Source organism: Carcharodon carcharias, chromosome 2 (genome assembly GCF_017639515.1).
Source record: "Carcharodon carcharias isolate sCarCar2 chromosome 2, sCarCar2.pri, whole genome shotgun sequence".
NCBI lineage: Eukaryota > Metazoa > Chordata > Chondrichthyes > Lamniformes > Lamnidae > Carcharodon > Carcharodon carcharias.
The window spans coordinates 238087744-238100383 of NC_054468.1; the positions used below are offsets into that span (position 1 = coordinate 238087744).

Below are 12640 nucleotides of genomic sequence, written 5' to 3' on the forward strand. Positions count from 1 at the left end.
CCAACACATGTCATACTGCTGAGATGGTAGAAGGGGAGCCTCTAGGTGTCGTGGCCAAGAGCCATCTACTGGCCTCGGTGCTGCACCTAGTTGCACCTCCTTGCCATGGGCGCCAAGACCCGTGTGTTATTCATAGTGATGGACACCGAATGTGTCCAAGGTGTCCGTTGGGGGAGGGGGTGGGAGCAACCGTACTATCTTCTGGGGACTGATCACCAGTAGTGTGGACAAAAGCCGCTGGAGGCCTCAGATGAGCCACTGTGGTTGGGGGGCGGCGTGCAGGTACAGAGTACATGAGCGATCAGCCACAATAATTCCTCTTCCCTGTTCTGCAGGCAAAAACCGAACACAATCAAAGGGAGCGCCAGAGGACTGATGGTGGGCACGCCATGCTGCAGCGCCTCACCACCTTCCAGGGGCAGGCCATGGAGCTGGGGAGGAGGCAGGCGGCCAGGGAGGCAGACGTCGGCGAGGCTGGGGTCCAGCGGCCAGGTATTTGAGGTCCACAGTCTCATCCACTCTGTCTCCCCACCATCCAAACCACTGATGGTTGCTGCAATCATTAATGCAGCAACACTGCTCATTCACAGACTGAGACACTCTGACATGTGGCTCATACACAAAGGTCCCTTGTCCCCTTGAGGAATCACGTCTCCACCACCTTCCAAAGTCACCTTATCCCATTTCTGACCACTATCCCGATGGCCTATCATGCCAGGGCATCACTGCTGCACAGCCAAAGACTTGTTGCATCTTAGGGGGGTTGGAACCTCCACCACCCTTTCAGCCAGTGCGTCCCACATTACTCTGTCCAAAAGGTCCTCAACACCTCACCTGTCACCTCATGGCACTCAACATAAATAAATGTCACCATGTTATTCATCCCTGCGCCAAGGGGAAATGTTGCCCTCTGCTCACCCGGTCTATGCCCCTCATATGAAGATCAATAATGTGAACTCTCAATCTCCTGTGCTTCACGGCAAATGTCACAAGTTTCCTCATCACTCCAACTCTTCAGGCCAGCATGTATCCAGGTCAGGTACCTCTGCACTCTCCTCACTCCAATGCCACATAACATTCCATGTGATATTCCTTAGGCCATCTGACCAGCCTGTCTGCATGCGCGTCTAATGTTTGGGCCTCCTCTTGACTCTTTTCCAGCTCACCAATGTTCGTCTCCTTAGGGTCTTGAAGGGTGAGTGACTTATGAGGGGGGAAGGGATGAAAGGTTTAACTGGCTGAATGCTAACTGACGCACTGTCCTTGTTGTTAATTTCAGCATCACCACCAGAGTGACCCACACCTCGACCCCGCAGCCCCCCTCCACCCCTGAGGGCCAACAAGTGCAACTTGCAGCAGATCATTTCAGCCAGCCAGGCACCAGCACAGACACACACACTTCGGTGGGGACTTTACCATCGGCTAGTGTCCCAGGGCACAGTGGAGAGGGCACTTCACAATCGCTGGAGGAGGTGGTAGGGACAGAGAGTGCCGATGGCGCCAGCAGCCAGAGGGCTGCAGAGGACCAGGCACATGCTGAGTCCGGCAGTGATGATGGGCCTCTGGAGATGTCACCAATGCAGCAGCTGCAGGACAAGCGGCAGGATTCGTGGGAGCATCTGGTAGGGTTGCATGAGGGTGTGGTTCAGTTGGTCTCTGCGATGGAGGAGTCCAGGCAGAGTGTCAGTGAAGGCATAAACCTCAGGGCAGAGCTTCAGGCTTCCTCCACTGAGAGATTGGTGACTCTCATGGAGAGGGGCTTCGGTCGGAGGGAGAATCTTCTGATTGGGTTACGCTCTGATCTGCAAGCCTTCCCAGCGGTAATGGCCGGGGGTGGTCATTCCCAATGTGGGAGATGTTCTGGGCACCAAGTGTCGGCGCTCGGTGCCCATGCATCTGTGGTGAACAGGGAGGTCCAATGTGACCTCACGTCGGCGCAGCAGCTGCCTGTCATCGCTGCGAGCTCCTCTCAGGGCGCTCTGGCTGAGGGAAACAGCTCCTCCACCCCTCTCCCAGTGACCGTAGCATCCAGTGAGGCTGCGACAACTGGGGAGATGACAGTTCTGGAACTGGCCACTCCCTCCCAGGCAGAGCCATCACAGGATCCACGGACCAGAGGACGCCCACCAAGGTCATCGAGGCCGACAGGACTGCAGAGTCAGCAGGCAGTCTCACAAGCCACTCTGAGCGATGGGGTGGCACCAAGATGTAGCACCCGCAAACATAAGCATAAGGTACGTTAGGCACTCCACGGGTATGTCACTGGTGATTTTGTGTTGGCCCTAGAATAGGGAAGAAATAGTTATAACAAAAACAAAAATACCTGGAAAATCTCAGCAGGTCTGACAGCCTCTGCGGAGAGGGACACAGTTGATGTTTCGAGTCCGTATGACTCTTCACCATAACTAAAAAATATAGAAATGAGATGAAATATAAGCTGGTAGAAGGGGGTGGGACAGGAGAGCTCGATAGGGGGCCAGTGATAGGTGGAGGCCAAAAAGAGACTGCCAAAGATGTCATAGACAAAAGAACAAAGGGGTGTTGACGGTGGTGATATTATCTAAAGGATGTGCTGATGGGGACATTAAGGATAGCAAGCTAGTGACAGATGGCCCTAGTGGGGGTAGGGTGGGGGGAGTGGATTGAAATGGGCTAAAAGGTGGAGATGAAACAATAGATCGAAATAAATTTAAAAATAGGAGGGAAAAGAAAAATATATTTGTAAAAAAATGATAAATTATTGGAAAAAGGGGGATCGGAAAGGGGGTGGGGATGGAGGAGAGAGTTCATGATCTAAAATTGTTGAACTCAATATTCAGTCTGGAAGGCTGTAAAGTGCCTAGTCGGAAGATGATGTGCTGTTCCTCCAGTTTGCATTGAGCTTCACTGGAACAATGCAGCAGGCCAAGGACGGACATGTGGGTATGAGAGCAGGGTGGAATATTGAAATGGCAAGCGACAGGAAGGTCTGGGTCATGCTTGCGGACAGACTGAAGGTGTTCTGCAAAGCAGTCACCCAGTCTGCATTTGGTCTCTCCAATGTAGAGGAAACCGCATTGGGAGCAGCGAATGCAGTAGACTAAATTGAGGGAAGTGCAAGTGAAATGCTGCTTGAAAGGAGTGTTTGGGCCCTTGGACGGTGAGGAGAGGGGAAGTAAAGGGGCAGGTGTTGCACCTTCTGTGGTTGCATGGGAAGGTGCCGTGGGAGGTGTAGGGGGTGATGGAGGAGTGGACCAGGGTGTCCTGGAGGGAACAAATATTTATATTTGTCTGTTTTATTTTGGACTGAATAAAGTCCACTTTTCTAACCATGGTTGAGGGTGTTTCCTTTGTGCTGCATTTGTATGTTTCACAGACATCTCCTGAGTGTTTGAGTGGACATTGATGTTTCTGTACTGAGCCCTTAGTTGTAGCTGATAAGTTGGAAGATGTAGCACCTAAGTGCCGCGTGTGGAAGTTCCAGGCAATGCTGGTCCTGCTGATCGATGTGTGTGGACCTGGCTGAAGGTTCTTTGGATTAAATTGTCCCGGGTGTCCCTGTCTCCTTGGTGTAGTAGCGGGTCGGTGTGCTGCCCCTCATCATCGCCCTGTGCTTCCTCATCCTCTGAGGCACTGCTGGATTCATCATGTGTAGCCTCATCCAGGGCGTTAAGGTCTTCATCGTCAACTGCATCCCCCCTTTCCAGCGCAAGATTGTGCAGGGCACAGCATGTTACCACTATCACAGAGACGCGATCTGGTGGGTACTGGAGTGCACTCCCTGAATGGTCCAGGCAAGGGAAGCGCATCTTGAGAAAACCGATGGTTCTCTCCACCACAGCTCTTGTGGTGCCGTGGCTCCTATTGTAGCGCTGCTCAGCTTCTGTTCTTGGATGGGGGAGAGGCGTCATGAGCCACCTTCTGAGGGGATAGCCCTTGTCACCCAGCAGCCATCCATCCAGCCGGGCTGGAGCACTGAAGAGCCTCGGCACCTGGGAGTGTCTGAGGATGTAGGCGTCGTGGAAGCTGCCTGGGTACCTTGCACAGACTTGTAGAATCAGCATCCTGTGATCACACACTATCTGCACTTTCATGGAGTGGAAGCCCTTCCTGTTGACGAAGGCACCGGGCTCACCTGCTGGCACCTTGATGGCCACATGTCTATAGCACCCTGGACACGGGGGAAGCCAGCAATGGCCGCGAAGCCTCTGGCTCACTGTGTCTGACTGGCCTGGTCCCAGCGGAAGGTCAATGTCCGTCTGAACAGAGCGTCTGTAACCTGCTTGACACAAGTGTGGACAGCTGATTGGGAGACACCGCAAAGATCACCCACCGAGCCCTGGAAGGAGCCAGAGGCATAGAAGTGGAGGGCAACTGTGAGCTTCAGAACCGCTGGCATGGGGTGTCCACCCACACAGTTAGGGGAGATCTCAGGCCCAATCATCTGACAGGTATAGTTGACTGTCCCCCTTGACAGTCGGAGCCTCCTTCGGCACTGCACCTCAGTCATATTGAGGTAGCTGCTTCGCCACCTGTAAACCCTGGCAGCAGGATTGTGGCGTCTTCTGCTACTCCTTCCGCCTTGGACAACCTCTTGAGCCTGTGCCCCTTGTGCCTGCGCCTGGCCTCCCAAAGGTGGCTCCCCTGGAGGCTGAATGTACATTCCTGGCCTCCTCCTTATTCTATCCCTCACTTCGTCCTCAGAGGAGCTGCCTCCAGTGGAGAGGTCAGAACCTACACCCCCAGGCTAAATGGAGGCCTCTAGAAAGCTGCAGGCCTGAGAAAGATTCCTGTCTGCAGACTGGGTTCAAAGTACAGAGAAAGCTCTCGGAAACCGATGAGAACTGTTCACAATCACACAGGCAAGTTTAAAACACTTTCTGCAACTAAAACTTCGCGGAAAACATGAACAACCCCTCTGAGCCCACATATCCCGACAGTGCATGAGTTTTATTAAAAAATCACCTACCTGCCTGCCCATTGGGCCCGTGCGCTGAGCCAAAGTTCACACGGGCCCCTCAAAATCCAGAACAATTGGCAAGTTAAGGGCCTTAACGAGGCCTTTCATTAATGGCGGGCGAGAGTCCAGCTACTGAACCCACCCACCGACTGAAATATCGCGATTCTGTGTGCTGACATCGGGACACTCCCACCACATTTTAAGCGTTGACATGCGGGCTCCACCACCCGCACATCAACCAGAAAATTCTGTCTATGAAGTTCTCAGAGAGACGATTCTCTTGGAAGAATTTAAAAATTCCCTACCTTCTGTAATAAGAAGCCATGTTGAAGAACAAAGGGTTGCAACTGCTAGACAGGCAGCAGTAATAGCTGCCGATTATGACTAATCCATAAAAATAAACCTTTTTTCCATCACCCCCATAAATCTGAAAAATATACAAAGTGGGAGAGTGAAAGGAAGGTAAGTAGACAGGGTAAAGAATGGATAACTGGGAATACCTTAACACCTCCTCCCCAGACCTGGAGGGAAGGTACTGAAGGTGGAGGTGAAACTCAAAGGCCTAAGTGTTTCCATTGTAATAAAGTGGGACACATTCGTTCAGAATGCTGGAAGTTGCAAGGGAAGCCCGTGGGGCTTACTGGAGTTTGTAACGGTGAGTCCGAAAAGGGAACTCAAAAAGAAAATGCCACGGGTCAAATTATAGCTTTAATTACAAATAAGGGTCTGGAGGTAAACACTGCTGTCAATGCAGGTGAGGAGAAAAAAGGTAGATGAGAGATCTAAAGGAAAAGATAACCCCTTTTTCATCAAATGATACAGCTAAACCCTTAACTATGTTAAGGGACACAGGAGCTACTCGAACTCTTTTGTTGGAGAAGGACCTAGTTTTCCCTCCAGAGAGTTCAATGAAAGTTAAAGTATTGGTAAACGGGATAAGTGGAGAGTATATCTCAGGTCCATTGTACAAAGTACAATTGGAGTGTGATTTGTTGTCTGGATCGGTGGTTGTAGGAGTGGGTAAGAAATTACTTGTGGAGTTGATTTGCTGCTGGGGAATGATTTGGCAGGAGTGAAGGTTATAGCTTCACCCATAATTACAGAAAGTCCGAGAGGCTAAAGAGACGGAGCAGTTACAAGAACAAGTTCCTGGTATTTTTCCATCGTGTGTAGTGACCAGAGCAAGGGCTAAACAAAGTCCATCACCAGAGGTCAAATTAATGCCATGAGCAGATGTTACAGTAGTTGAAACTTTCTTTAAGGATGAAGATAATTCAAAGGAAGCATTTGGCAGGTCTTCATTAATCGAGGCTCAGAAAGCAGATCCAGAGTTAAACAAGTTAGCACAGTCAGCTCACACTGAAGCTGAGGCTGAAGGAGTTCCCGATTGCTATGACATTACAAATGGAGTTCTGATGAGGAAATGGAGACACCCTCACAGAACTGCGGATGAGGAATGGGCAGTTGTTTATCAGATAGTGGTACTGCCCAAATATCGTAAGGAGATATTACGAGCATGACAGGACTTGTAGGAATACGGAAAACCCAAGCATCGCTAAACAGACATCTTACCTGGCCAAGGCTTCATAAGGAGGTAGTGCAATTTTGTAAAACGTGTCATACATGTCAGGTAGTAGGTAAACCTCAACATGTAATCAAACCAGCGCCTTTAATACCCATACCAGTTTTTGAAGAACCATTCAGTCGGGTATTAGTAGATTCGTAGGACCATTACCCAAAACCAAAACAGGAGCATGTAAAGTAGCACGAGAGCAGACTAATGGAAAAGAGTTGGAGAAACAAGTCATCAAAACCCAGCAAACCATGATCCAGAGCAGAGATGAAATCCACAAGTGTAAACAGAGTAAAGGCAATGAGAGATCAGAACGGAACAAATCAAAACCTCAAAGTCGAGAACAAAGTAAAAGCAGGGAGCGAGAAAAAAGGGCCAAATCAAAATCTAGAAGCTGCAACAGAGAACAAAGAAAAGACAAAGATAGAATGAGAAAGGGACAAATCTAAAAGTAAAGATAAGGTAAAAGAGAAGGTAAAGAGAGAGGAAAACACGTGATCTCAAGAAGCAGAGACAGGGAACAAAATCACAAAGAAAACTGGGTTCAATCCATTAGTAATGATGCGGAACAGGGCAAGAGTAAAATCAAAAAAAACCCAGCAAAATCCAAAAGCAGGGAAAGGAATTGAAGTAGGAACAGAGAAGGTCAAAGGGACAGAGATAAAGAAGAGGACGATAACAAAGAAACACACACCTACACTGACCATAATCCACTGGTGGTCATTGACAAGTTTCAAACTTGGAATGTGAGCCTGTTTAGAGGGAGGTTATTGTTTCAACCATTCACTGTAAAGATTGTTCATGTTGCTGGTGAGGATAATGTGATTGCGGATGCATTGTCCCCGGTGTAAATTACTGCAATCAGTTAATACTTAGGATTGTATAAGGGAGAAGGATAGATGAATGAGCATAAGAACTCGTGTTTGTTGTCTATGTGTCACATACCCTGTGATGGAATACCTTTTATAAATAGCATTTCATCGTTTTAAGGGTGGAGGCATGTAAAGAACATATTTTTATTAAGGTGGCTTTAAGATTGGACTGTGGCTTTAAAAACTACCATGGCTGCAGTTTAAAGAGATGCCCATTAAAGCAGGAAGAAGAAAATCTACAATGTTGCTATGTTCTGGAACAGTGTGTGCCAGGTTGGACAGAATGGTGCTGGAAAGGAGACCCGGTTTAAGAGGGAACTGCCTAGTGACAGTGTTTTGATTGGTTCCTGACCAAGTGGCCTGGTTTTGTGTGAGAATAGTGCAGTAGGCCAGCTCCTAGCCTGAAAAGAGTAAAGACCTGAAACCTCTCTCTCCTGTGTTTTGTAAGGCTCTGGTAATCTTGCCATAGTAGCTAGCTGGCTATTTCTCACGTTTCTCACATCATTTTCTTTGAGAAACCCTTGTCAGGAGGGAAAGGGGAAACACCACCAGTGTTTCACCAGGAGACATTAAAAGCAAGTTTCAACCAGAGAACCACAGACTGCGCGTGCTGGGAGACCACCCATGTCAACCACAACAACCTGGAAGGAATTTAGAAAAATGCAATCAAAGTCAACCCATCTAATCCTGAACTCGGGATTGGTGCTATTGAATTGCTTTATCTCACACTTAAAATCCACGTTTTGTCTGTGCGTGTGTGTGTGTGCGTGTGCATGTGCGTGTGTGTGTGTGTGTGCATGTGCGTGTGCGTGTGTGTGTGTGTGTGTGTGTGTGTGCGTGCGTGTGTGTGTGTGTGTGTGCGTGTGTGTGTGTGTGCGTGTGCTTGTGTATAGGGGTTTAGGAAGGGGTAGAGTTTAAGCTATAGAGTTAAAAGTTAGCAGCTCATATTTCTTTCTTTTGCCACTGGTTACAAACAATTTATTTAATAAACAGTTATTTACTTGTTAAGTTTACAAACCTGGTGCTTGTATTCTTTTAACCTAAATTAAACAGTTAGGTAGAATTGGGGTAGTTTGTTGGTCTAATCAAACTTCTCCCATTTGTCACGGCTCAGGGAGCAGTGGGGTTTCATACAACAGTGCACTGTCCCCAGTCAGTCATGACAGGTTGTTAAGGAAGATCACATGATCTGTAGTAACCACTAGGAGAGCAGTATGGGCTCCTCCTGTAGTTAGAAGTCAGTAGTGTAGAGATGGGGCTGAATTTTCCCCCCGTTGGGGGGGAAGTTGAAGGGCGGGTGTGTACAGGCCAGCTTCCTGTTGGCACCCCTGATCGGAGGGGTGGTGCCATTTTACGTGAGTGGGCCAATTAAGGCCAATCCAGCGTGACAGCCGCAAGGAAGCACCATGTACTCTCCCTGTGCAGGAAAAGAGGGATTCCCATGCGTGTGGAAGAGCGCACTCATCTCCCTGAGGCTAAGTGCTGCCTCAGGGATATCAGCTCCACAATCAAAAATCTTAAAAACAGAAAAAAAAAAATTCCCTGACACCTCCCCTCATGTGACACTGTCCATCACTTCGGTCATGTCCATCACTTTTAGGTAAACTTTTATTAAATGTTTAAAAACCTACATGAAACCGCATCCTGCCCGGATGAGGTTTGATGCTTTTTCTAATGCCCGCCAGGGCTCCCGGCCTCTCCACTAACCTTAAGGTTGGACGGGCAGGTCCACTGATTACATTAATGAGTTTGTCAATGGCCTCAATAGACCATTGACAGGTCAGCAGGAGCGCAGCTGATTCGGCTGAGCCCCCACCCACCTGAAAATTGAAATTACACAGGGTGAGGTCATCCCGCATCATTTTACACATCGGTGAGCAGGCCCCCTACTCACCTGTGTGTTTGTGTGTGTGTGTATTTGTGTGTGAATGTGTCTGTACTTGTGTGTGTCTGTGTGTCTGTATCCATGTGTGTTTGTGTGTGTGTGTGTGTCTGTGTGCTTATATGAGTGTGTGTTTTTGTGTCTGCATGTCTGTGTATTTGTGTGTGCCTGTGTGTTTGTTCATGTGTGTTTGTGTGTGTGTTTGTATGTGTGTATGTCTGTATTTGTGTGTGCGCCTCTGTTTTTGTGTGTGAGTGTGTCTTTGTGTCTGTGTTTCTGTGTGTGTGTGTGTCTGTCTGTGTCTGTGTGTTTGTGTGTGTTTGTGTGCATGTATTTGTGCCTGTGTGTGTTTTCTTTTGTGTCTGCGTGTCTATGTATTTGTGTGTATGCCTGTGTATTTGTTTATGTGTGTTTGTGTGTGTGTGTGTCTGTATGTTTATGTGTGTGCATGTGTGAGTGTGTCTGTGTGTGTGTGTGGTTGTATGTGTGTGTGTCTGTATTTGTGTGTGTGCCTCTGCGTTTGTGTGTGTGTGCCTTTGTGTCTGTTTGTGTGTGTGTGTTTTTGTGTGTGAGCATGTTTGCATGTGTGTGTGTCTGTGTGTTTGTGCGTGGTGTTTGTGTGTGTGTCTGTGTGGTTTTGTGTTTGTAAGTCTGTGTGTTTGTGTGTGTGTCTCTCTGTGTTTGTGTGGGTATGTGTGTGCCTGTGTGTGTCTGTGTGGTTTTGTGTTTGTAAGTCTGTGTGTTTGTGTGTGTGTGTCTCTCTGTGTTTGTGTGGGTATGTGTGTGCCTGTGTGTGTGTGCCTGTGTGTGTCTGTGTGGTTTTATGTTTGTTTATATGTGTGTGAATGTGTCTGTGTGTATGTGTCTGTATCTGTATCTGTGTGTGTGTGTCTGTGTGTCTCTGTCTGTTTCTGTGTGTGCTTGTGTGTGAATGTATCTGGGCATTTGTGTCTGTGCGTGTGTGTGTCTGTGTGCTTGTGTGTGTGCGTTCTTTTGTGTCTGCATGTCTATGTATTTGTGTGTGTGCTGTGTGCCTGTGTGTTTGTTCATGTGTGTTTGTGTGTGCGTGTGTCTGCATGTTTGTGTGTGTGCATGTATGAGTGTGTCTGTGCATTTGTCTGTGTGTGTGTTCGTATGTGTGTGTGTCTGTATTTGTGTGTGTGCCTCTGTGTTTGTGTGTGAGTGTTTTTGTGTGTGAGCATGTTTGCAGTGTGTGTCTGTGTGTTTGTGTGTGTGTCTGTGTGGTTTTGCGTTTGTAAGTCTGTGTGTTTGTGTATGTGTCTCTCTGTCTGTTTGTGTGTATGTGCCTGTGTGTGTCTGTATCTGTGTGTGAATGTGTCTGTGTGTTTGTGTCTGTATCTGTGTGTGTCTGTGTGTCTCTGTTTGTGTTTGTGCTTATGTGTGAATGTATCTGGGTGTTTGTGTGTGTGTGTGTGTTTGTGTGTGTGTGTGTGTTTGTCTGTTTGTGTGTGTGTGTCTGTGTGTTTGTGTGTTTGTGTGTGAGCATGACCATGTATTTGTGTGTGTGTGTTTTTGTGTCTGTGTATTTGTGTGTGTGTCTGTGTGTTTGTTCATGTGTGTTTGTGTGTGCATGTGTCTGTATGTTTGTGTGTGTGTGCGTGTGTGAGTGTGCCTGCGTGTTTGTGTGTGTGCCTTTGTGTCTGTGTGTGTGTGTGTTTGTGTGTGTGTGCGTGCGTGAGTGCCTGTGTATGTCCATGTGTGTTTGTGTGTGAAGTGTCTGTGTGTTTGTGTGTTTGTCCTTGTGTGCTTGTGTGTGTTTGTGTCTGTGTGTCTGTGTGTGTGTGTGTGAGTGTGTGTCCTTGTGTGTGTGTGTGTGTGTATGGGTTTGTGTGTGTGCGCTTGTGTGTTTGTCCATGTGTGTTCGTGTGTGTGTTTGTGTATTTCTGTGTGTGTGTATGTGTTTGTGTGTGTGCGCTTGTGTGTTTGCCCATGTGTGTTCGTGTGTATGTTTGTGTTTTTCTGTGTGTGTGTATGTGTTTGTGTGTGTGCGCTTGTGTGTTTGTCCATGTGTGTTCGTGTGTGTGTTTGTGTATTTCTTTGTGTGTGTCTGTGTGTGTGTGTCTGTGTGTGTGAGTGTGTGTGTTTGTGTGTGTCTCTGTGTGAGTGTGTGTCTATGTGTGTGCACATGTATGTCTGCATGTGTTTGCGAGGTGGTATTGCTGTGATGGGGGTATTACTGTGATGGGGTTATTGCTGTGATGGGGGTATTGCTCGGTCGGTGGTATTGCTGTGATGGGGGTATTGCTGTGATGGGGGTATTGCAGTGATGGGGGTATTGCTGTGATGGTGATATTGCTGTGATGGCGGTATTGCTGTGATGGGGGTATTGCTGTGATGGGGGTATTGCAGTGATGGGGGTATTGCAGTGATGGGGGTATTGCTGTGATGGGGGTATTGCTGTAATTGGGGGTATTGCTGTGATGGGGGTATTGCTGTGATTGGGGGTATTACTGTGATGGGGGTATTGCTGTGATTGGGGTATTGCTGTGATTGGGGGTATTGCTGTGATGGGGGTATTGCTGTGATGGGGGTATTGCTGTGATTGAGGGTATTGCTGTGATTGAGGTTATTGCTGTGATTGGGGGTATTGCTGTGATTGGGGGTATTGCTATGATGGGGGTATTACTGTGATGGGGGTATTGCTGTGATGGGGGTATTGCTGTGATGGTGATATTGCTGTGATGGGGGTATTGCTGTGATTGGGGGTGTTGCTGTGATGGGGGTATTGCTGTGATTGGGGGTATTGCTGTGATGGGGGTATTGCTGTGATTGGGGGTGTTGCTGTGATGGGGGTATTGCTGTGATTGGGGGTATTACTGTGATGGGGGTATTGCTGTGATGGGGGTATTGCTGTGATGGTGATATTGCTGTGATGGGGGTATTGCTGTGAGGGGGGTATTGCTGTGATGGGGGTATTGTTGTAATTGGGGGTATTGCTGTGGTGGGGGTATTGCTGTAATTGGGGGTATTGCTGTGATGGGGGTATTGCTGTGATTGGGGGTATTACTGTGATGGGGGTATTGCTGTGATTGGGGTATTGCTGTGATTGGGGGTATTGCTGTGATGGGGGTATTGCTGTGATTGGGGGTATTGCTGTGATGGGGGTATTGCTGTGATGGGGGTATTGCTGTGATTGGGGGTATTGCTGTGATTGGGGGTATTGCTGTGATGGGGGTATTGCTGTGATTGGGGGTGTTGCTGTGATGGGGGTATTGCTGTGAATGGGGGTATTACTGTGATGGGGGTATTGCTGTGATGGGGGTATTGCTGTGATGGGGGTATTACTGTGATGGAGGTATTGCTGTGATGGGGGTATTGCTGTAATTGGGGGTATTGCTGTGATGGGGGTATTG

At 48.2% G+C, this 12640-nt stretch overlaps 1 protein-coding gene across 1 annotated transcript in view; it reads left to right on the forward strand.

Annotated features, from left to right (window-relative positions):
- The window catches only part of LOC121289018 (angiopoietin-2-like), a 33841-nt gene that overhangs the window by 12925 nt on the left and 8276 nt on the right, over nt 1–12640 (forward strand). Inside the window, exon 2 of the mRNA XM_041207910.1 lies at nt 336–479. Coding sequence (XP_041063844.1) covers nt 336–479 — 144 coding nt within the window. The remainder of the gene's footprint in view (nt 1–335; nt 480–12640) is intronic.